Source organism: Passer montanus, unplaced genomic scaffold (genome assembly GCF_014805655.1).
Source record: "Passer montanus isolate IOZ18808 unplaced genomic scaffold, ASM1480565v1 scaffold25, whole genome shotgun sequence".
Lineage (NCBI taxonomy): Eukaryota > Metazoa > Chordata > Aves > Passeriformes > Passeridae > Passer > Passer montanus.
The window spans coordinates 5,571,374-5,597,415 of NW_024367149.1; the positions used below are offsets into that span (position 1 = coordinate 5,571,374).

The window sequence follows — 26,042 nt, forward strand, 5'->3', positions numbered from 1 at the left end:
AAATAAAGATCCACTTTGGATCCAAAGATCCAAAGAAGTTTACTAAGAGAAGAAGTTTGCTAAGTCATTCACATAATTAAAATATATATATATAACCCCAAATAAAACACAAAAGCCACTCTTTGCACTGACACTCCCCTCTGTCAAGGCAAAGGCAAAACAAAGATCCACAGAAGTTTACTAAGAGAGGAAATTTACTAAGTCATTCACATAATTTAAAAAAATATATATAACCCCAAATAAAACACAAAACCAAGGCAGTCAACCCAAAGAAAAAAAATCACCGGAGAATTCAGTCCTTTGTTTGCTGCTATGAATAGAACTAAGAGCTCCAACCACCAGAGATACAAGCCAGATTTATAGAGGAAATTAAAAAAAAAGAGAAGAAAGCCAAATATGTTTAGTCACTTAACTGAAAGTAAATCTAAGAAACCCAGATGGGATTATTCAGGCCTAAGATCAGCTATTCAGGAGAGGAAAAAAAGAGAAACAAATATTTCAACCAAACTGACTTTAACACCCCTGTTAATTACAAATACATTCTGGAAGATAAAGATATGCAAAAGAAATGAAGTCAGTGAAGGTCAAGAATAGGCTCCTACAGCAGCTTACAGACATAAATGGCACTTAGTACAAAACTTTGATTCACTTGGCTGGGATTCATGAGCTGGGTGCTTATTCTCTGCATAATGGCTCAAAGGTAATAATCACAAATGGTGCTATTTAAATGGAAAATAAATAGCCCTGTCTCTTTAAGGACATCATGTCTCATTCTCAGTGGAATAGTGGCAGCTATAAAAAAAGCTATGATTTCAGTATTTCTTGTTATGACTTCTCTCCCCGCTCGTCTAAAAATAAAAGGCTACTCTGTAGCTCCAGATCAATCTAACTAAAAGAGAAGAATTCGCTTACAAAAACAAAATAGCAGCTCTGACACTAGTTAGGTATTCATCACATGTGGAAATGGCCCATAATGCTGCCTTCAAACCTTTCCAACAAGTTGTATTAAATTAGGTTGGGTTGGGATTTTTTTTTCCTTGCACCAAAAGCAAAATAAATATAGCTTTATTTAATGCTACTAAAACGTTCAGATTCAACTGGAACCCCAAGGCATGTGGCTTTGTTGTTAAAGCACATATACTGACTCTATTGATTGGTGCAGTCCTCTGTGCAAGAGAATTTGTCACATCAATAGCAACTGAAAAATACTCAGGAGCTGTAATATGGTTTAAATGAGCAGTTACCACATCAATATAAAGAGCATTTCAACAGCAATAGATAGGAACCCTTTTGCAAACCTAGCATTTGTTTTAAGATAAAGGTTGACAACTTTTTTTTTTTTTTACAAGGGAGATTTTTTTAAGTAATGGTGAGCAAAGCAGCGAGCCCTGTAGCTGTCCTGTGGTGACAGCACTCTCTGGGCAATAAAAGCCACGATGGACAGAACACTTCCAGATGGGAAAGGAATGGCAATGCCACAAGCCAGGTGGGTGAAAGGGTCACAGATAACTCTGCTGTGCCCTGGGCTTTTCCATTGCTGCTGCCCAGAGCACACCTGGGTCACAGCTGTGCCTCCACCCCTGAATTTGCTTCCCAGAGCCCCAGCCTGGCACAACACGTGAGCTGGGACATGCTGGATGTGGGCAGGACAGAAGAGAAGATTCCTTACCCATCCTCAAGGCCAAGCAAGAGCTGGAGGAGGAGAAAGCTTCTGCCATGCCTCTCCTCCAGCCTCCTGGGAGAAGGTGAATCAGGAAATGGCCATTCCCAGCTGATATCAGATCTAGGTGGGCTCAGAGAGAGACTCACTGGCCTCCATAACATGAAATCTAATTAAAAGTCAGGCAAGGTGAAGAGAATACAGGAAGCATCCTGCACCATGGCTGCATTAGTGCATCTGGGCTTGTGGGGTCTGGCACACAGAGCTGGGCTCCCAGACCTCCCCAAGGCATGCAGCCTCTGCTTTGGTCACAACTGAATTGGAAAAAAAATATAAATAGGAAATGCATGGCAAGCAATGAACCTCCATTTCAAGGGTTTGAGAAACCCCTGTTTTTCAATAAAGAGAAATAGTTCTGTGTTTTCCAAGCAGGGAGCACACTTTTCCTGACTGTGTGTTTATGGAGCACAATCCTCTCTCAGCCACATCCCTCCTTTCCTTGGGTTAAAGTGCAAGGGACATTCTTGTCATTCAGGCAAAAATCCTACTAAGGGAAGACGAGAAGTGGCATGTGCTGCAAGTTTTGAGCAAGATGAGAAATTTCACACTATCCTGATATCTTCTGGGTAACTGCTTATTTTATGATGACTAATAGGCAATTACTATGGTAATACTGCAATACAACATGTGTGAGGTTTGGAAATGAGAAATTATAGGTAACTACTTTGGACTCATTTCTATGGTAACAAAAAGTAATTGTCATTAAATACCAGTTATATTGCTGCTGTACCTGGTAATTATAGATTTTTTATGCCCAGTAACATAAATAAAACCAATAAATTTATTCAAAAGGTCCACGATTGTTTACTTATACATTGCTATATAGAATACACAATGACAAACACCTAATTAGGAAAAATAAACTCTATTGAGAGCTTCATCTTGTCATCTGAGATGGATACTCTGTTTTTCAATTTAAGGAAATGCATGAATTTCACATCTATTAAATGAAGTTAAGGGGGAGAAAAAACCTTCTCTGCCAGAAAAATGGGTGAAAAATAATGAAGAGACAAACAAATGATAGTCTGCATGTGTGGAGCTGTGTCTTACAACTGAATAAGTGATAGCAAGAACCACCTGACATATCCAGTACCCCCAAAAGGGACAGAAATAATAAAATAATTTGCATAAAGTCTACATGTGCCTTTACTATTAAAAAACCTTTATGAATTACATGTGAACATGATTTTTTTACTATTTCTTCAGTCACAGAAATAAAGTCCAGAAAAACATGTTTGGGATAAATCTGAAATATTTCACCTGATCCAAAGCCTAGTTTTCTGATTATATTTCAGATCTTTCAAAAGGAATGTTTAGAAAAGGTCAGTTGTTAAACAAATCTTGCCATTAACAAACAAAAAAGAAATAAGATTGTCCTTTATAAAATGCTGGTATGAATTATTTAAAATGTTTCTCAAGCCTTTCTTTGTTTTTGTTTTTTTTTTGTACTTGAAACAGTTTGCTATATTCAACTCCCTTCTACAAACTGTTTAAGTCTTTACAAAACTACATTTCTGAGACAAAAATACACCATTTGCTCAAAACATGAAACCCAACACAGCTTTCATATGAACACTGACCCTGTTTATGGTGAATTTGGTTTTCCAGTCTGGGTAGGGCTGGCCTCCTTTCTGTCCACCAAATTAATTTCTGTTAATCTTACACAAACAAGACATAAGGGTCAAAAATATTGTTGTTGACAGTGAAATGAGAAAGGATTGGAATTGGTGTGTGCCCTCTCCTCCCCATTCACACAAATTCTTGCAGTCCCTACATTCTGACTAGAAGGATACAGCAGTGGTGGGATTTCAGAACATTTCAGCTAATTCATGGCTGTGATTTACTGAGGGCTGATACTGTCACAGCTCCCCCAGAGAAGGAGCACAGAAAAGGAATGGGAACACTCACTGGGGCATGCGACAGAGCCTTCAGAGAACGGTCAGGAAATTTCATCTGCCTTGCCCTGGCATTTCTGGGGTGCCTCAGTGAAGAGCTTCCCAGACTGAGCAACACATCCCTTTTGGTGCCAGTGTAGGATTTTGCCTCTGAAAGGTGAGGCTGACAAATTGGAACTAATCTGAGACGGTGTGGTACAGTCATCTCGCCTGCAGGGACACATTTCAGCATTCAGCTGCAGAATGCCAGCTTAAGAACAAGCTCTCGATAAAGGAAAGTTCAGGCCAAGCCTGGGGATGCACGACTTTTAAATCAAGAACACTTTTTTTCTCCCCTTAGTCTACCCCCTCCTCCCTGGGGATGGCAATATGATAATGCTGTGCTGCAAATAGAGGGAGAAAAGTTGAGAAATCTCTCTTCACTGCACTAGTTTTCCTTTATTTCCTAAAGCTGTTTCACAGTTTAATCCATCAGAGCGGGTGAGATTAGTGCTATGGAGAAACTCACAAATATTTTTATTTTTGTGCCATGTTTTTTTAAACTAAAGCTGAAGTTCAAGTCATGCACTACCCCCAGCAAAAAGAGTCTTTCTATGCAGGTGAGAGCTGAGGACAAGTTGCCAGCTATAAAAGAGGGAAAATTATGCTGAAGACTCTCTTTTAGCTGGGTCAAACAATGGCATCTTCCTGGGCAATTTAATTAACAAGCCCATGCAGCATAACATCATCCATACACTGTAACTACAAAGCCAGCTACACTTAGAAGTGTAAAGACACCAGGTTTAAGAAGCCTGTCTTCCTGTTCTGGAAAAGACTGACACCAGGTTTAAAGACTTCAAGAAAAGGGAGAAGCCTGTCTTCCTGTTCTGGAAAAGACTCTACATCCTTGGCCACAGCAAACAGCAGGTACCTGTCATTATTCTGTATTTCAGGAGCTGGGTAAAATCATGCAGCAAGAAAAGGACTTGGAGAGTAGTTTTTCCACTGAAAAAACTGTTTAAAAAACAAAACCAAACAAAGCCTACAAACCTTGTGTTCCAATTGTTTATAGACTTCCTAAACATTCTGAATTAAAGGAGCTGCTTAATCTGCCCTGTACATCCCACAAGGCACCTTGTCTTTTCATTCCTAATTGTATAGGAATAAAAATTCTTAAACTCTTGCATATACTTGAATAAATCAGTAAAGTTTAGCATCCCATTTCCATGCATCCTGATACACTGAGCTCTGACATGACATTCATTTCCATGACCATTTCTTTTAGAGCCACCTGAATACACGTGCAACATATAAACAGCTTTCCTCACAGGTGAGTCTGTGCTTTATAGTTGCAGTCCCAAACTCACTTGTTGCTGGTGATGAGAATTTCACCACATCCAAGTCAGAGTCACAACCCATTTTGCCTGTTCTCTTGAGAATGAGCAAGTTGTGTAAAACAGGCAATTCTTTGTGGCAGCATTGCAAATGTGGCTTAAACTCCTAAACCTCAGTTCACAACAGCAAAGGAAGGAGGATTTTGGATGAGAGCACAGGACTCACACCCTCAGTCAGTCCTGCATCCCCAAAAATGGCAATGAAGAAAATCTCCCCAGCCAGCTGTTACCATATCACCCTGGCTTGGTGAGTGGTTGGTTCCTGTCCTGGTGCCAGGAGAACAAGTCCATCCCATCCCATCCCATCCCATCCCATCCCATCCCATCCCATCCCATCCCATCCCATCCCATCCCATCCCATCTCCCAGAGCTGCTGACACTCTCAGGCTCCTCATGGTGCCCACTGTGCCTGGCATTCCAGAGGACAGCCAAGTGCATCCAACAGTGCACTTTGCCAGTTGTGCAAGGCTGTGCACTGGTGGGGTAAAAGAAAATCCTCTCCCACACTGGCAGGAGATCAATTTACAAACTCAAGCATGAGGTTTAATTACCCATTTCATTATCTTAGCTTGCATAGTCTGAATGTGAACCTCCAATGAACCAAAGAAATAGTCACCAGCTGCTGCTTTGAGAAGGAGGGAGATAACAGGAAGTTCAAATGCCTAAAACTGCTCTTGCTGTATGTGGCACCCCTGTTTGCAAAAGCAGGGAGTTATCCCCAGCCAACAGATCTGTGTTAAACCCCACTATGTGGAAAACTTCTGAAAGTCCTATTTATGTGCTAATCTGAACAAAGACCAAAAGAGATGAAGCAGAGTTATCTAGCCTATCACTGAGAAGTCTCAGAGTTAAATTTTCAAATACAAGCAAGTGATCCTTAGAGATTTTTTTAGACATTCATCCAGTAAATTCAAGTAAATAAATTGTGATGTGCTTGTGGATTTTGTATGAGCAGGAAATAAAGTGTCTGCTGCAAATTATTCACTCAGCATTAGTTAACTGCAATGCTGGCACATTACTAGGCTTTTTAATATTCTTCTCAAGATAACAGGTAGCATTTTCCTTATTATCCTAATTTTTAAGTTATTAGTTACATTAGGCCATTTGTAAATACAATGAAGAATTGCAAGAAAGTAAAATGGTTTTTTTCAACTAGCTCATTAAAATTCTCTTTACTTCAGGGGGGTTGAAAATCGTGCATATCATGGAAAGTGAAACCAAGAGAACACCATCAAGCTCAGCAATTCCAAATTAATTCACATGCCCTTCTCATACCTTCACATACCTGGCTTCCCAAAAGGCTTTTCAAGTTCTGAGCCATATGAATGCCTATAAAAAGCTGCATGTCTCTCAAAAACTATAAATAACAGAGCAGGGGAAAAACCCTACAGGGCAAGTGACCTTAGGGGGAAAACAAAAGCTGCTTAATTGCAGCTGCAGTTTGCTTATGTGCAAGGAACCTGGAAGAAAGGCAAGTGATGTAGTACCAGATTCTAGAGCCATTTTGGGGCCTTATTCCTGTTTAGTGACACATTCTGATAAATTCCTGGTGCTGTCTGATGCCACCACTGCAGCATCACTGTCTGATTTGGGATTTGCCAAGATCTGGGTGAGGATCACTGCAGCTGGAAGGACACCTCCTGTTCTGGGAAGTTTCACTCAGGACACCCAGAAACACTGTGGAAATCACCCCCACAACTCCCTGCTGCTTCAGCTTAACAGTGAGCAAAGAAAAGGAGAGATAAGGAGCACAGATCACAAGATCATAAATGCTGGGAAAGACCTCTAAAGCCACTGAGTCCAGCCATAACCCAGCACTGCTAATCCATGTCCCTAAGCACCAACCCACACATTTTTTTATCACTTCCAGGGACAATGATTCCACCACTGCCTTGGGCAGCCTGTTCCAGTGCCTGACCACCCTTTCAGTAAAGATTTTTTTTTCCTAATACTTAATCTAAAACTCCCCTGGCACAACTTGAGGCTGTTTCCTCAACAAAGAGCTGCCAGCAGCCCCATTTTCTGCACCTTCTATCTTCCTCCTCAGTGGTCTCCTCACCCATAGAATAACCCAGCCTTACTCTGCTTAGCAATGCAAAACCTAATTAGATCAAAGCTCAAGGTAGCCTGGCTACAAAGTGAATTGTGTTATTTAGTCTTGCACTGTAAGCAAAACCACATGCAGTATATTTCATTTCTCAGGGGCTTCTCCAGAGAACTGTGTGGTACATGTAATTGCCCCCACAAACAAATCATCAGCTAATCAACTGCTTTTCATTATCACCTCCAGCAGCACATTTATTTTGTAAATAAATGCATTAAGAGCAAACAATTTTAGGGAAAACAAAAGATTATCTGAATACGATCTCAACAGAGGAGGTGGTAAAGTAGTAATTCAAACACTGAAATGGAGCAAAATTAGCATAGGGTGGAATGATTATTCCATTCCATGTATCCCTATCTATTACAGTACAATAACAGAGTGAAATCTGTGACTTTAATGGATGATCTGGGTAGTTTAAGGGAGCTCTGATTGACTGACACATTTACATAGAGGCTGATGAGCAGCATAATGAGTGCATTTATGAAACACAGCTAAGGTCTAACTGTAAGCTGACATTAACTCCCACACTCAGAGGAGGCCTGTAGAGCAGATACCCTGCTGTCTTGGGGAGTTGCTCTCTACCTCCTGAAACAAACAAATTCCCTATTTTCCCCTTTCCTAGGTGGGAATTTCAGGAAGCACATGGTCACATAAGAATCTCCAGTTGAAGAGGAATGAATTGAAACAAGCCATGTAAGATTGAATGACAAAACAGTGCAAAGTGTGCAAGGCAAATATAACAATACTTGGGTTAATTCCCCACACCATACCTGTAATTTCCTAGGTAAACTCCATCAGGATTGAGCATGGGAGCAATCTTGAACACCAGGTGGTCTCTCAGTACTTTGGCAATTGGATGGTGGCTCACGAGGAAATCAATTATACCTGAGGAAAAAAATTTTAAAAGGAGTTTGAAGAGGGGTGTCCGTGACATCAGTGATTTCCAGATACTACTTGAAATTTCACATATAAAATATTAGAATGATGATTCCTCCTGGTTCCTGGCACTGCTCCTGCTTCCAACAGGACAAACCACTTGCAATCACATAGCACCTGCCACCTCCTTAAAACTCCAAGAACTTTAAGGAAAAAAAACTGAATCTGTCCTCATAATGCAAGTACACCACAGCTGCATAATCAGACACTGTCGAGTTTCCACAGAGGGAGAAGTTACTGCTCATCAGCTAAGCCACAGGAACAGAACCTTTCTGCTCATAAAGGAGAAATGAAGATACCCCTCACACCCAGCCTGCACAGAGCTCATTTTGTGAGTGGAAATTTGTTGAGATGAGCCATCTCAAATTCTTTTCAGCATACACCCAGACCTAGCCATGACATGTGCACACAGATTTCAGATCACCTGCATGTATGAAGAGGTGTAAAATGCCACACAAAAATTGGGAGAGTTGCATAATATGTGCAGAGGAATATTGTGTATTTTATGGAATTTATGAGGTCATATTCTCTTACACTCATAAAAACCAGGAGTGACTCCACCTCCTCAGCTCCTTTAGCGTGGAACCCAGGCAAGTGGTGGGGAAGCAGAACTTAAATGCCTTTCCTTTGGGCACCTCACAGCACCAGAGCCTGCAGGAACTCCTTCCTCTTGGCCTCATCATTGCCTCAGGCCAGGGCTGGTGCTGGGGCAGGAGACAGGAATCCGACAGCTAAATTCACTGCTCATCCCTCCGCTGAGTTGGTACTGACAGAAATAGCTTCCAGGGAATTAATGTTGAGATAAATTGAGTTCCTGTGTAATCTCAGGACACCCACAGATAGGTCATGACAATTTGCTATTTATTGTAAGGTCCATCCTGTGAAGCAGGAACCATTTACTGAATTTCCCCAGAATAAATCAATCACTACGGTCTAGTAACAGGATAAAATTAAGCAGAGAAAAATTAAGGCTGCTCATCAGTAAAATTTCAGTAATGGTGAGCTCTATTAGAGTGTGGAATTGTCTCTCCAGGGTAAGAGTGGAATCCCATCATCAGAAACATTTAACACTGGACAGGGTAAAACCTCAGGGAATAGCTATAACAAGCAATAATTCAGCATAGAAGGGATGGCCTGGGCTAACTAGCTGACTTCAGACCTGATTTTTTGTGATTCAATCAGGATATGAAAAAAAGCCCCTAAACCCCATGTTTGTGCCAGGTTAAACACATTTGTTTACAGCTTGGCTGAAACACGTATTAAAGATGAAACCAAAATCTCACATTCTGCATGACTCCTTCATTTAGCTAATTTCTTAAGGCCCACTTTGTATTTCAAATACCAGAAATTCTGAGCCTAGCCTGCTGTTGGAATAAATTCTAATTTTCTGAGGCACAAGGAGAAAAATGAGGCTTCTGAAATGTCTGAGATGATCAAGATATAGTTGACTCTAAACATCAGCAACTTTCTCATATCTCAGTGCCTAATCCTGAAGAGGAGAGAGAAACTTTCTGTAACCAGGTCTCCACTCGTGAAGGAACTAAACCTGAATTTCTGAGGCAAATTAGCATATACATAATTGTATTTCTCAGGAAATGTTCCTGCAATTACCTCCTCTCAATGAAGGAAACTGAACATCGATCTGGTTTTTGGCTGTTGTTGTGACTTTTGTTCATTATCCAACAGCAAGAACATGAAGGAACTATGGGGACACAGTTGGATCCTGAATAACCAGATTTCCTAACTGTATGCAAACACAAAAAGCTTAGCTATGTTAAACTGCTGCTCTGACTGTTTCCTGACAGTGTCTGAAACATAATCCACAGTACTCACACCTGGAGGGCTCAAAATAACTTAAAGAGAAACAAGCCCTCACTTAGTCCTGGGTTTCTCAAGACTCTGTGCTGGTTTTAGTTTTGAAGAGCTTGCAACTTGACTCAACTAGACTCAAACATCACATCATTTGTGTTTTCTGAAACACTTGAAGGAGTTATTCAGAAATCAGTGTGTCCAGAGCAAGTTTTATCCCAGGTTAGATAAGACCCTTCAAGTGGAAATGAAACCAGCACAAATATTGCATTCTGTGCATTGTGGATCATTGCCTCAGCAAAGGCCCTGGCAGCACAGCAGGCAGGAACATCCACAGCTCCTCAGGCAGCAGGGAGGACTGGGAATACCTCAGGGGCAACAGGACTGCTTTTCTTTCAGGGGGTGACACAAGAGCCCAGACTCTCAGGGCTTTGCTGTGGCTGTCATGGTGCCGGTGGAGGGGCTTGTCCAGCTCTGCTCATTTCCCCCCTGGTACTGCTGCAGCCTCGCTCACAGCTTGGCAGCAGCATCTTGGCAGCTGGAAGCTGCAGTTCTCAGCTTCAGCAGGCAGTTACTATTCCCCAGGAAAGAACATGCAGTGGTGTGGAAGGCTGCACATGAACATGCAGTGGGTGAGGGTCTGCTGTGCCTGATTCACTGCTGCACCCACCTAAAGGATCTTGGGCGCCGAGATCTTGGTGTCAAACATGACCCAGCATCTCCCCAGGCATCCCAGTCTGCTCGGGCTGCTGCAGCCAAGCTTCCCATCAAAAGGAGATTTACTGGATTTTCTTACTTAGCAGACTGTCAGTTAAGCCTGAAGAAGCCTTACCCCATTGTAAAAATACCAAGGAAGTGTTGAAAAGAACTCTCAGAATTCTAACCTGGAAGAGGAATTTCTAAGGAGCATGAGAAAAACATGAGACAAAAGCATACATTTACATAGACAAACCTCACCCTATAATTATTGTAAGTATCTAAATAATAAAAACAACTAGGAAATAGCTTTGTTTTTCAGAGGAACCCAATAGTTCTGGACTGTCTGAATATTCTGGATCAATAATATTTAAAATAAAAAGACAGATATCAGAGTATTAAACAAAAAATACCATTGCCGAGAACTTCGTCCTCCTGTTAATAAATCAATACAAACTAAATTTTACAGCTCCTGTAATCAGCAAGAGACATATCAGTGTATCTCATTAGGCCAGGGTTAAGAATTTGGCAGCAACCAAAGCCCATTTAATATCATTTACTTCAAGGCAGACATGGCAATACAACAGATGCCCTAATTTATTTGTTGATCTTTGTATTAAAATAACAGTTTGCTGGTAAACAGGAAGGGTAATGATGCCAGTCACCCTTGTTAGTGGCTAATAATTGCTTAAATTGTCCACTAATTGACCTGTGGTACTGTTGAAGCACTGGATCGTGTTGCAGGGCATGAAGTAAACAAGGCCACTGTAATGTTACTTTAGAGAATGACTTCTGGAAATAGAACTACTTATTGCCATAAATTTTCTTTTCACAGATGAGCAGATTAATTGGTCTGCCAATTAGTCTGCTATTAAAGAAAAAAAAGGGCTGCCCACAGATTGGTTGGATCTTCGAACTGTAGCCCCAGTTTGGGTCAAAGGAAATAATCCAATCTGAACCAGTCACGTCAGCTATGAAAAATAAGACAAGCATTATTTAAAAACACAAACCTCTGTGGCTGGAGATCAAGGAAAATAGCCAAATTACAAAATATTAACTCTTCAAGAGACTTCACAATGAAATAGAGAATGTGATGGAATGGGTCTACTGAGGCACATTACAGTGTGGAAACGTTCTCTGATTAGAAGAAGCCAAACAATATGGATTATTTTCCTCTCAAGCTTTCTGGAAAGCAATTAAAATCTTTATATTTCAAATAATAATGTGCAATTATAGATGCTGGCTGGAACCAGAACAGCTCAGAAATCAGCATTCAGCCATGACACAAGAAGAGGCTTATTCATAGTCCACTAAAAATCTACCAAAGTCTTTACATTAACTTCAAGGAGATTTTCATAGTTGCAAGCAAAAGGGAAGAAAGAATTGAAAACAAAGAAAAGGGAAAACAATACTCCCAACTGCAAGCATTGACTTAAAAATGTCAGACTGTTAAAAAACTGATTTCTTGGTAAACCCAGTTTCACTAAACTGCATTAAATTTGGACCAAAACCCTTCTACTCTGAGTCACTTCCTAATCATTATTCTTTCTCAAGGCTGCATGCAGTTTTTCAAATTTCTCCTGCCTTCAGCAACTCAGCACCTCTCATCTGCTCCAATGTTAGTTCCTGTGGCATCTTTCTGCCCAGCCCAAATTATCTGCTGGTTCTTCTCAAGCAAGTTAATCATTCACTGCTCCATAACATGTCATTTCCACTGTTCTGTCAAGACATTTCCTCAACCAACCTCCTTAAACTCTGTTAAACTTCCTGCTGGCTCTAACATGACCTCTCCACATTTGCTCCTTCCAAAGAAAAGCCAGCCTTATCCACTGCTTTTTCCATTACTCCATCCTTTCACCCTCAGTCTGACAATATATTTAATTGTGCAACTATATAATACATTTGCCCTGCTCCTATTAGTGAAAATCTAATCAGCACAGATCTTAATGCAATGTGGCAACTGCTAATGCAAACATACCCTGCACTGTATCTAGTATATGCCAAGAAAGAAGTGATTTATGTTTTCAGACCCATTTCCTAATGCTGAGTAGCTGCTGCTACCCTTCAGTCAGCTCACCACAGCCTGCAGGTTAAAGAGAATGTGACAATTGGGCTCTAACAGCCATGGGATCTATTCACTGGAAAATAAATGTAAAGGAGTCCCAAATGCTTATGCTCATATGAAACTATTGAAATGTACTGTTAAAGGAGACTGAATCCAGTGTGAGTGACACTATAGTTATGTTTCAAAAAATGTGGGGTTGGGCTTTTTGGAGAGGTTTTTTAAATGTGATAGTGAAAAAAAAAGGTGATAATGGTCAAGCAGTTACAATATCCTGTCTCAAAAAAACAAGTACAATACACAGAATAAATGACAGCAAGCCAGCACTGTGCCTCCATTTGCCTGGGAAATGTTTCTCCTTCAGCAACAGGGCCCTCAACTGTTCAGTCTTTGCTGGATCTCATGACACTACAGGAAAAAAACTCATCAACCAAAACAAAAAAAAACAAAACGTGAAAAAGACAGATGGACTCTCTTCTCCACCCCAGCATGGTGGGAAAGCTGTCACAGTCTCACTGAACCCTGCCCAGCACAGGTCACAGCAGTGCTGTGCCAGGGTGGGCTCCAGAGAACACACAGCTGCTCCTTCAGTGCAGCCCCCAGCAGAGCCCAACAGCCAGAAATGGTCCAAAAATGCCTTATTCTGGAGCCTTCAATATTCAGCACAATACAAGAACAAAAATAAAAGCATGTGAAGGGTGATAAATGAGCAGAGCTGACTCATAGTGAGGTTACTGACATGATCTCACATCATGCTGTCACCAAAATTATTCCTACAAAAGATCATCACAGAGGGGTCCATATGCACAAGACCATCACAGATGCTGACTCTGCCCCTCCTTACAGTTCTGCTCCTCCCCCTAACGTGGAAAAACACATTGACAAACTCCAATGTGTTTTGTTTGTAGTATTTCACACTTTTTTAGAAACACATTTCTTGTTGGGCAGGGGCAGGGGAGAAGGATGATGCTAACATCAATCCAGAAAGAAACTATAGATTTTGAATGATTTATTAGTAGGTTGCTTTATCTTTCCAAAGGTCCTTTTGGAACCCATGGCAAAACCAAGGTTTATTTCATCAAAATTATGAAAGCTAGTAGGGCTGGTGAAGAAGAACTGCACAACTAGAACAGGCACCTGCTTATGGTGTTAAATGAAGGAAAATTTGATGTCTGAATTACGTCGCCAGTTTCCACATGCCCAAACTGGTGAACATCTGCATGCATATGCCTCTCTCTCAGTAGTTTCTGCAACTGAGACTGGGGAGATCCAGAGCAGTGTCTTTCCCCTCTCTGGCCACCCTCAGCACACCCAGGTGCCAGGCAAGGGAGGGCAGGAGTGCTCGCTCTCAGAGGGATGCAGCACCCTGCACAAAACCTGAGTGAGCATCCCTCAGACCCCACTTTTCAGGTCAGACTCTTCTCCTGCTTTCTCTGCTGATGTTCAGACTTGATTTAGACTTCCCCCAGGAAAAGCCCAGAGGGGAACTGCACAGGCCTGGGGGAGGTACATGATGAAAAACAATCTAGGTTTTTGAAAGTGCAGAGAAGTGAACAATTTTCCCCAGTGGTTCCTGTGGACAGGAAGGTCTCAAGGGAGACAACAACTGAATAACAATTGCCCATGGCAAAACACATCAGAGCCAACCAAGGCAGGTGAGACAGCTCTAGGAAGGACATCCATAGCTACATTATTTCTGAAGGGTACAGAAAGAAAAAGGCTCATTGATTCTCTTGAACTATCAAACCTTTTGATCACACAGCAATTTGTCCCCAGCTAGACAGGTAAATATTTCAGTGCTAAGTAAGATCTTGTTGCATGAGTTTGGTTGGTTAAAAGCAGCCCAGAAAAAGTCTGTAGGTTCCCATGGTCTTTTTTTTTTTTTTTAAATTTTTTTTTTTTAAACTGCAACCATAATTGCTATTGTAAAAAAAACCCAAAAAAACCAAACCAACAGTTAGTACTGGTGCACTGTGCACAGAGCCCCACTTCACCTATTTTAAAAGAAGTTTTAATCAACCTGAGACAGAAAAGTTGCACACCTAACTAAGGATCCAGCTGCAATAAGCAGATTGATTAGAAACACATCAAGCTGTATTATGGCATGTTTGTTCTTTTATTTACCATTTAGTCTCTCATCTATTCTCTGCTGTAACTCTTGCTCTCTTCAAAACACAGGATTAAAAGCAAAGGAAATCTCAAATAATGGGATAAAATGAATGTGCAGGAAATGAATGGGTGAATTAGATTACAGCAGATGAAACACTGAGGTCTCAAAAGCAAAATGCAGAGAGTTTATTTAATTTGTTACTCTTTTAAAATGAAAATATGCTCACTGACTTGAATTAGTAATTTTCCTGTTCTAAGATATGTTAGGCCATTACAGCTAGGCCTGTTTCCAGAGCAGTGAAATAAATGGAAAACAGCCAGTCTCCCAGGGAACGCAGTCCTCACTGCATTTTGCCAACCTAGTGGAACAGTGCTAATGTCAGCTCCAGAGAAAACCACACTTCTGCTGGAGGGGCTGCCTGCAAAGGAATTGAGAATGACTGGCAACAAATACTTCAAGTGGCAGAGCAAGGCACTGTGGATTTTCTCCAATTTTAATGTGCATGGTAAGCACAGACAGTAATTGATTTAAAGAAGATTTTAAAAACCCATCATTCCTGACCATTCCCTCCCTCCCTCCTCCAGCTAGCTCAGGGTTTCACAAATAATTAATCTGGAATTTGGTGTGGCTGGAACACAAATCCGTGGGAAGCAATGGGAATGATAGTCTGGAACCTCCCAGACTGGGTTTTGTCAGTATGAGAGAGAAAATGCTCTGCCAGTTGCTGACCCAAGTCAGGGCATCCCAGCCAACACATCCATCCCTCCAGGTTTCCCAGGTATCTTCTTTTGCATGAAATGATCTACCTGAGGGGACTGAAGTGTCTGGTGGAGGACCACAAGTGTGTGACAGCCCTCTCAAACACACCAGCAGATCACAGGGCGTGGGGACAGTGAGTGCCCTGTGCTACTGCATCACAGCTCTGTGATAAGACGACTCTGACCACCCTGTACCCAAACATTTCAACTGCTTTCCAGAACTACATAGTCATAAAAATCCTTCTCACACCATTGTAAGGATACAGGAGACATTTCTGCCACCACAGCCTCAAATGACATTTGGCATCTATTCGGATTGCAACTTCAATGAAGATTTGGGAAAACTGTGCCATAGTAAAACACTCTGGGACTTGTAGGTATGGAAATGGACCATATGATACCACGAGGCAGACCCTGTTTGCCATTTTAATGTGTCTGCTGACTGGACAGGACTGACTGACTTAAAATTTATTATGGATATTCCACATAAAGGAGGGACATTTACACCACTGCCTTTCACGTGCACTACCCTACTATTTTTGAGAGACTTCTACAATTAGACCGTGCAAACAAGGCCTCAGAACACCAAAGAGTTCCAGACCCTGACACTCCAGATGCATTTCAAACAGGGAGAATAGACAGTGAAATGGATGTGACTGGAATAGTCAGTCGCAAATCAGCAGTCTACAAGTACAATCAGTTCAGTGTAGAAAGTTGCTAAGTGATGAGTGTTTGGGATTTCCTATGTATTTTTATGAGCTGTTGCTCTTTCCTCATAAAAAGATTCACATCTGCTTTGAAGGATATGTGGCTGCTGGTGCTTGGCTGGAGCACAACATCCCAATTCAGTGCTGAAAAGATATAGATATACATTGCCAGTAAAACATAATTAAAGTTGGCATTCCCAGTGACTGGGATGTGGGACCAGGAGCCAGAATGCCAGATCTTAGTCTCTAGCACTGCTGATTTTTGGCAAGTTTCTACCAGTGTCTGCTATCTTAGTGTGTTCAACTTGAGATAGCAATGGCCAGATTTGCAGGGCAGCAAAACTGGCATCTCTGGGGCCAAAACCAGCAGATGGATTTTCCAAACAAACTCATGAAAGCTCATTGGAGCCAACTGCAGTTGGAAACATGGCAAGTGGCCACAAAATGCTAGGTGTTGAGTAAAATTCTGAAACTTTTCTGCTTTTACTCAGCTGTCACTAGTGAGATCTGAGACACTGACAGTCCATCCCCAGCCCACTCTTCCCTAAAGGCAAGCACTTTCTGAAAATCAGCCCTGTAGAGGTCAAGATGGAAAAACTTTTGGTGACAGAGACAGCCAGTGTTGCTGGGCAGTTCAAAATTGCAGCCCTGAGTACTCTCACTTCTGCTCTTTTCTTTTCTTCCAACCAAGTAAGCACAGAAAGGAGCACACAAAGTGTTCCACAAACTGTAGCTGGTTCTCAGAACCTCACAGGATTACCTGGAGAGGGTAAAATGTGGCATTTAATTTTGCCTGTTAAAAATTGTCAGCCAAAAAAAGAAAAGACAATTAAGCATTTTGTGAGGACAAATCCAGTTCTCACTTTAAGATTCTTTAGATACTGTCTGAAAAGCCAAAAAAACCCAACAAATAACATTACTAAACAGACTTGAGTAGATGATGAGACCACAAAATGGTGTTGTTACAAAAGATGCCCTAATAATGTAATTATTAGGTCATACATTCATGTAATTTTGTTCTGATAAAACTGTCTTCTAACAGACCTTAAGACTCGCTTTGATGCTTTGGCATTTTAACAGCTGGAAACCCCAAGGAACCAAACACTTTGACCCTTTCTTACTTGTTGGACGCAGCAATTCATGGCCTCAGGACTCATTTTGATGCCATTGAATTGGATTGTGCATCTTTTCAGACTGTAGAAAAAGGCATAGAAGGAGGAAAAATCCCACTAGACTGAAGTTTGGGTGCTTGAACACTTGCTCAGAGCAGCAGTGGGGTGCTGGTGGCCCCATTTCCCTCATTCCACTGCAGCTCTGAGCGCAGGGGGCTCGTGCTCTCTCCAGCAGCACCACCAGCCCAAGTGGAACCCCAGGTTAATCCCTCCCACTATTTCATGGCATCTGCCTTTCCTCTTCCTTGCAGCAATGGGATACCCACAAGCTTCAAAGGAGTAGACTGATTTAGAAAAGCAGAACGAGGCCAGGGCTGGATTTGTCTGGTGAAAAGTGCAAACCTGCACAGAGGGAAGCAGACTGTCTGCCCTCCACAGAGATGAACTCATACCCCAGCCCCTTAATTACCCTGATGGCTGATGTTGCTTGCTTAACCACAAACTAATCTCCCCAGGGCCAGTTGTGCAGTTCTCCAGCAGAACTGATGCAACAGCAAAGACCTGTGACTTGAAAGAACCTGTCAGGCTGACAAAGAGAGGAGTATTGGCAGGAGCACACAGCTCCTGCTTCAGGATTGCCTGAAGGGTTCCTAAATTCAGTGCACAGCACAGACTGAGTGGGTGGCTTCCTTGGCTGGCTTTCCTTTCTTTAATTTTCTTAATATGCTGTAAGGAGCTTGGAGTTCTCTTTGCATCAAAATGAGCCTACCAATACCCCCTGGATAAAACCTCTTTTCCTCCTGGGGAAAAACAAAAGGGTTCCTGGAGAAACACTGCAAGGATCAGATGATCTTGTTTCATTAATGAATTACTTGGGATTTATCAGAATTGTTCTCAAGATGTTACCTCAGAATATGATGTGCTTGGTCGTTATTATTCAAAGTATGTCCTTCCCATGAGTGTGAGTCCCCCAGTCAGCTCAAGAAATTTTCACTGCATTATGGTCCTCAATTTTTACAGCATTAACTAATGTTAAATACAGCTAGGATTTCAGCCTCAGAGTGGAACAGAAATATGCAGAAGATTCCACCTTCCCTGATGTGCAAGACAAGAGACAAATCAGAATAGAGGCTTGATTGCAAAGAGAGGAAAAATAAACAGAAGGGGAGTAAAATCCAGAATGCATGAGCCAGAGTCAAGCAGGCATGTACCTGGCAGAATTAACCCAGGCACCACTGCACTGTTTCCTGCTATCCTTACCAACTCACAAAACACCAGCCTTTTCACCATGGCCCTGAAGGGGAGTTTCAGCTGTCCACCAACAGCTCACACAGCACCAGCAAGGAGGTAAAAAAACAAAAACAAACCAGAAACAGAAAATCACTTCATTCTCCAGTTTGCTATTTAGAGCTGTAAGGGTCTTGCAGGGGAAATAGAGAAGCTGCATCATTATTAGAGTGTTGCTGCTTTACCCAGGAGCAGGCTGAGCTCCCCAGAGCCTGGAAGATGACTGCTTTCCTCCCCATCATGACAACTGTGGATGTGGAGGTCAGAAACCTTTCCAGGGCTGGCAGGAAGACTGCACCACAAGTGTAAATTTTCCAAAGTTGCCTGCACCAGGGAAAAGATTCCCAGTAGAGCTATAAAAGTGATAAAAATAAACTGTGATGGACACAAGGAGGACTAAGCAGACTTAGTTCTACTTGGGAAGCCACTAAAAGTTGCAAGGAATAGCCAAAGAGGATGAACCTTCTCCTTTCAAGCCTTTTGGTGAATTGTCTCCCCAGACTCAGAGCATTTCCTATACGGCCAGAGTCACCTTTTCATAACCTGGCAGCAGGTGCCTTTCTTTGGGAATCAGGAACCTTTGGGATTTCAGTGTGCTTGGTTGAACAAAGCTGGGCACTGGGAGCAGAGGCTGGACTAGCTTTACCCAGTTTTACCCCGTTTTTCTCCTGGGCCTGTCACAGAATGCAGCTCTGCAGCCCAGTGAACAAAGCAGCAGCTACACTGAGCTCTTACAGAATTAACTGTGGTCACAACAAGAACTACAGAAGCCTGAAGATGGATAGATTAGCCCAAGCAAAGAATGTGCTGTAAGCTGAGAAGGCAAAAGGTGCATTTCTCTGGAGGCAGACAGAGAATACATTTACATATGAAAATCTAATACACAGTGAAAAAGGGAAAGGGCATTACATAAATAATGTGAGGGAAGAAATGAAAAATATGTATTTTTAAACACATTCTAAAAATGGTTTCTAGCATCTGCAAACATGTTGCTCAGCCAAGCAAAGACCCAGAGGCAACAGGCTTGAGTCAGGCAGGCACACACACAGACAGAGGGACCCTGCAGACCATCACTCATTCACACCAAGTTCCCTTCAGCTCTAGGGTGTTGGGAGAGTATTGGGGGTATCTCTTTTAATTTGCCTTTATCTTCAACAGCCTGTAGACTTTTGCTACTGGCCACATCACAAGTGGGCTCCTCAGCTATACAGACTCTGGGTGCCATCACTGCAGGGATGAAAGTGGAACACAAATTGCTGGGAAGGAGCAAGAGCACACTGGTGTCCCCATGGGTGACGTGGTGCCCTAATGCTCTGGATCTCAAGAGGACACAGGTACAGGACTCAGAAGAAAACTGGAATGTGGAAGAGGAACTTCTTCTTGTACTTCAGCTCAGAACTTTAATCCACTCAGCTAAAAGAACAGCTGAGGTGTCCCCTCCTCAGGACTGAACCCCAGCTGTTCACTTTGGCTGGAGATGTGGCTTTGCCATTTATTTGTGGCACATCCACACATTCCCCAGATCCAAACAGTGGCAGCCTGGCCTGGCAGGAACCTGCACAGCCATTTCCCTCATTTCCCCTGCGGCCACTAACAACGAGATCCCTTTGTAACTCCTGATACACCAGAACTTACACTAAGCCAGCTGTAATGGCACCTTTTGGCTGCTTCATTGATTTCCACTTTACTGGGTTTGCAGGTTATACTGCTTCACATTTATAGGATTTTCCTGTCCTTCCGTTCAGATCGACTGGAAAGGCACAAGGCAGTTTCTTCCCTTCCCAGTGAGGCAGAGGCACCTGCGAGGCTCCAGTGGCAAAGCAGGGCACAAAGTCTGCAGGCACCTGCAAGGCTGGTGTCACCAGCGAGGCAGCAGCTCTAAAATGGACAACCAGAATCAGAGAGAGAGAATCCTGTTAATGAAGAGCTGTTTTTCACTCTCCTGTGGTCACCTTCTGGGTATGGGAAAGGCAAGAGTGGCATCAGCTTCCTCAGAGGTGGCCACCTGTCCCCTGAAGCCAGTGGGAGCTTCCTGCCTGCTCTGGGTTTGCCCCTCAAAGACACCAAAAAGTACCACATAAGCAAAACCATACTAAAGTAGATCTCTGTCCATCTCCTCCCTGACAGATGGTATCAGGTAGCAGGGGCTGAGCTGTTCTAATCACTGCCAAAGGACTGCTAAATCTGAGCTGAAACATGGAAGTCCATTTGCACAGCCAAGTCTGTAGCTTCAGTTTTTGACAGGCAAATAAAGCAGGGACTGTATGTAACACCTGACCTGTTTCTGGGCAGGGGGGGGACATAAAAGAAAAAAAAGGAAAAAAAAAGGAGTGATTTATTAAACAAAAACCTAATCCTCAGGGAAGATCTGATGGCCAAGAAAATTCTGGCTGCATCTGAACTTCCTCCCCTTGACTCAGAGATGAAAGTTTTGTATCTGCAAGTTGCTTTCAGTGGTACTGGAGGGGACTTGTTGGATAGCTGCTTGCACTAGGCTCCAGCAGGAAAAAGCTTTTTTCCCTGTGGTTTATTTTTTTGTCATATAGAATAATAATAATAAAAAAAAGACCATGTCTCTACATGAAGAAAGAAATTGCAAAAGTTCTGCTCTGCCCCTCATCACTGGAGATGGATCTGTTCTTTTATTTACACTACATGACATCCAGGCAAGAAGAAGCTCCACAGAAATAAATTAGGGTCACTCTCTGTCAGTGCAGATGTGCTCCTGGCTGTTAAGCAACAGAATATGGCATAAGCCCCTACCTCCACTCCAGAGAAAATTTTGCTGTGAAAATGAAGATGCATTGCAGGTCCTAAAGGTGATGGTAATTAGCACTGGAAAGGGAATAATCTGCAACATCTCCTCCCATCCCATGAGTAGGACCACCACAAGCATCTCTCCTTGTGAAGAAGTGAAATTCTCCAGGAGGGTATAAATGTAGATGTTTCCATCTGAGGAGCACGAGGGAGAAAAGTCAGAAGGATATAACTTTCAGGAGGTCTCCAAGGGTTGAGGGGGTTTGTTGTTGCTGTTTTAGGAAGAAGCAGCTTAAAACCCCCACTATTTCCTAAAGAATTCTGTTTGGAGACAGTCTTATTGCAAAATCAGCTTTGAAGCATATTAAACTAAGAAGGCATAAGATGCTCTCATTCCAGAATAAGAATTGCTGTGGAAATGTTCTATTGCACTCTACATTCACAGTCTGCCTCAGATGCAAATGAAATCTCAAGTGCCAGCAAGCTCCAGACAGAAGCTCTCCCCAAGCACTTTGCAATGATGGGTTTAAACTCTGGCAGCACTGTGACCACAGCAGCTGATGTCAAGGTGCTCTTTCCCTCATATCCTTGGCCATTAGGAGCATTGCCAGGAAGAAAAAAAAATCAGAGTTCACTTGTGACCGGGGCGAGGACTGTCTAACTTTCTATCTCAGTCAGATTGAATTTTAAGGTCTTAAAGGTAAACTTGACTTCAATAAACAGCCCCCTTTGCTGTGTGAAGGAGCTAGATTCAGAAGGAGGAGGTGCCACAGAACACGCTGGGATCCCAGTGATGTGCTGCCCCCAGGGCAGGCAACCCTCCTGCAGGGAATTAGGGGTGCAGTTCCAAGAGGTTTCCAGCTCTGTTCCCTGCTTCTCCCAAGGAATGAGCAACACATCCAGCTTTTAAAAGATGGCACCTGGGCCACGGCTGGGTCACAGCATTTTCCAGTTCTGCTCTAGACTCTCTGACAGATCATGGAGGGCAGGTAAAGCTCACTGAGGCTGAATGGCTTCTCCTGTACCTGGGAATCAGGCACCTCCCTGTTCTCTCTTTGCTGTTATTACACCAAGCACTAGTTTTTCTAAGGGAACAGGATATGAAGATGATCAGTGTTGTACTAAAATCATCACAGCAGTCAAACTTTAAATAAGTACAAAAATTGAAAACTCTCAGTGATGCTCCTTTTGGGTAGGTGGAGGCCATGGTGAATCATAACTTGCCCTGTTGTCATGGTCTGTGTCACATTTGTTTTGTAGTCACCCAAAGATCTGGCTTGTGCTTGCCAATAATATAAAGCACATCCATCTTTTTAACATTTTGTCTGCACACTGTACCACTGGCTGAAAAGTTTGAAGTAAACTTTTATAATTTTGAACAAAATTTCACATAAGGAGACCTGCAGACTTCTCCTTTCCTCTTATTTTAACTGACCACAGATCTTTGCCTTTCTTTGCTCTTTCCCTTCGCCACCACATTTTTTTCCATCAGTGATAAAGTGACAAAAAATAGAGAAACAAGAAAAAAAAAGAGAGAGGGAGAAAGAGAAAAATAAATAAGCTTGTATGAAATTTGTAATTAAGAACTCTAAGAATCTGTGGCATTAGGAAAAAAAATTAATTATTTTTCATCCATCTCCAATTATCTTTTACACTTAGCAGCAGCAAAGACTAAAGCCATAACCTCCAAGTCAGAGCACACATACCAGGAGAGTCTTACCATTTGTGGAACATGTAATAAGTCATTTGATCCTTGAACCAACACTATAGGGCACATCTGGAAATTGCCACTAAGGGGTGACATCTGTCACTAAGGAATCAACCTTCCTGGCCACAGAGATATTTTAGAGAGCTCTTTGCCATTGTTCAAAATTCCCCTAAATTTACCCTTCCTGCCTACAAAGTGTTTAATAGAAGTTTGCCCCTGCATTAGGGTCCCTGCAAAGCAATTTGTGCCTACAGTTCTTCTTAGGTAAAATTAAGCAGTACTGGTGATGAATGTGCCCCACTGCCCTTTCCTTCCATCCTCAGAGTGCAGAGAAACCAGACTGCACTGAAAGAGCAAAGCCAGGCTCTACAGAGCTGCTGTCTGGGGCAAAGCCTGCTTTCATCCCAAATCCCTTCTTCCTGCCCTCCAAACAAGCTTTGCACCCTTTTCTGTGTAAGCTGGAGAAGCCAGGGTGACATGGCCCTCACAATCATGTGCACAATGCAACAGGCACCCCAGGAGCTTGTGAGCAATCTGTGCAGGGGCAGAGGGAAAATTTAATCCCAGTGCCCTTGTGTCAAAGGAAAGTTTGCAGCGGCCAAGTTCCAGTCACTCATGAATGCTGGCTCCTCAGAGCAAAGCAGAAGGAGCAGGAAGGTAAGTGCAGGGCACCTCGAGACAAAAGGACTGAAAACAAAACGAAAACAAAACAAAAAAAAATCAATTCAGCTGAACCCAGCCAGGGCAGACAAAGAACAAAGGGTCAGAAGACAAAGCTGGAAACAATAGACCAGCAAGATTACTATCAGTTGTGAGGAAGAGCTGCGGCACTGCTGAAGGAGAATGGAAAGGGCTTAAATGATAAAAACTAGAAGAGATTCCTAATTGTGAATCCTGACCTGCAGCTTGATCAGCACAGCTCTCACATTGCTGCTGCACTGACTGAAAGGGCTCATCTCAGCCTTGGTTCCTTGATGACAATGATGGACACATATCAGAGCCCTTTCTCTGCCATTAACAGAATCATGCAATTGAGACCTAAAGACACCCACAAACTTCCTGTGGTTTTTACATCTTTGTCTTGAGTTTTGCGTATTTATTTCCTGCCTTGACCCAGAGAAGATCTGATTGGGGGTAATACTGCTCCCTAAAAGTGTAGGGCTTGCTGCCCATGGCCAAACAGTGCAATAAGCACAGAAAAGGACCCTGATAACTGGGCAGATATGGATAAATACCTTCAAAATCCACTCAGACTGCAATTTTTAGTGGGAAAACCAGGCCATATTAAGGAAAGCCAAGTGATCATGATGTCCAGGTAATCAATATTTTCTCTCTTTCCTATCCTCAGACATCAGCAAAGTGCCCCAGTGTGTACAAATATGATGTGCTTGCCCTAGGGGGAGGTTGCTAGGGCTGGGAGGAAATGATCTTTAAGCCCATATTATCCAAAAGTATAAGCAGTCAAGAAACATTGCAAAACCAGGATGTTCAAGAGATTAATTGGGCAATCTCAGATGGAGACAAAATAAATTTGCCTGTTGTTCTACAGTAAAAGCCTTTCTCAATTCCCCCCTTTGAAGACCAAGGGCTCCTTTAGCTCTGTGATTACTCCAAAGAGGATTAGTTAAGCAGAGCTAGTCAAAGGCCTGCTCTGGGCAAAGGGCAAACCAAGTCAGACAAAGCCACTTGACATTTCTTAGCTGCACAGGCAAAGCTGACCTTGCTGTCCCAGGGCTTCTGGAAGCAGGAAGATGAGCACACAGGGGTGGGATGCAGGGGGGTGAGCCTGCCTGACCAGACCAACTTTCTGTTCCTGCTACTGCACATTCAACAGAAGACGTGGGACAGCAAGCTCTGCTGTTGGTGGGGAGAGAGGTCTCAGCCACACAATGGCCACAGATGACACAGCTCCTCCCTCGGGGACAGCTCAGGTTTCCAAAATTCTGGGTTTTCCTCTGCAGCTGCAAACGGCAACACCCAGCTCATGCATGGTCCACCTCCACACCCTGCCACCATCACACCTTCTCTTCTGTGCATGAGTTCCAGAAAACACACATTCTAAGGGAGTGAATCACACGACTCTACAGCCTGAGGGATTTAAACTCATCATAAATTTCCTCCATCTCAGGAACCTGGGGGTATAACCTCTCGTACCTGCCTGACACCACAGTGAACTGATTCAAAGCCTGTGGTACCCCGTAACAACCAATGTCACACTGGGTAGCAGGGATTCCTCTAACAGTCTATTTGCATCAACACGACTTTAAAAGGAGCTTTTATTTCCACTACTCCAATATGGATGCTTTAGTATTCTCAGAACAACCTCTCTCTCCTGGGATACTTCACACTAAAATCTCATCCAGGAGATTTACAAGGGACAGACAATAGCAGTTTTCATGTTGCTTTAGAACCCAGGGAGAGTGTGTTTCCCTTTGTATTGAAGCTTAGGAGCTATGCACTTAAAGAAGAAAAATCTTGGTGGGAAGGATGAATGCAATTTAACAACTTTAAGAGAGCCCTGCAGTTCGTTTTATGGTTGGGCTCTTGAATTCTGTTGCCTTTGTTTGCTCCTCATCATTTGGTTTCCTGAACTCCCGTAAAAGAGCCCATGAACTGCAGCTCCTGCTCACCACATTCCCCCACAGTTCCTAAGTGCTGAGCTGCTCCTGAAAGCACAGGAGTGTTCCCACCCTTTCCTGACACAGCTTGTGTGTATCATTGTCTGGATGCAGAGCACCATTCACTTCATGGAAAGATTCTACTCTTCTTCTGACCAAGAGCAGTCACCTCTAGGGTGGAACTCTGCACTAGGGGATGCATTTTCCTACGAACTGCAGCCAGAAAAGATTTTTGTAGGATACTATAAGTATTGAAAGGGAATGGAAGCTTTGTGTCTTTATACCTTAAGGGGTGGTGTGGCAAGAGAGTATAAAAAAATAGCCTTTAAGTGAACTTCTGTGTTGCTCAGTTCTCTTCAGTCTTAGCAATGCAGCCCACAAAGAGAAACA

At 42.7% G+C, this 26,042-nt stretch overlaps 1 protein-coding gene across 3 annotated transcripts in view; it reads right to left on the minus strand.

The window, feature by feature from the left end:
- Nucleotides 1-26,042, minus strand: part of LOC120503178 (cytosolic carboxypeptidase 6) — an 882,397-nt gene that overhangs the window by 175,642 nt on the left and 680,713 nt on the right. For all 3 annotated transcript variants that reach the window (XM_039711394.1, XM_039711393.1, XM_039711395.1), the window contains exon 8: nt 7,863-7,977. In XM_039711394.1, the coding sequence (XP_039567328.1) occupies nt 7,863-7,977 (115 nt within the window). The remainder of the gene's footprint in view (nt 1-7,862; nt 7,978-26,042) is intronic.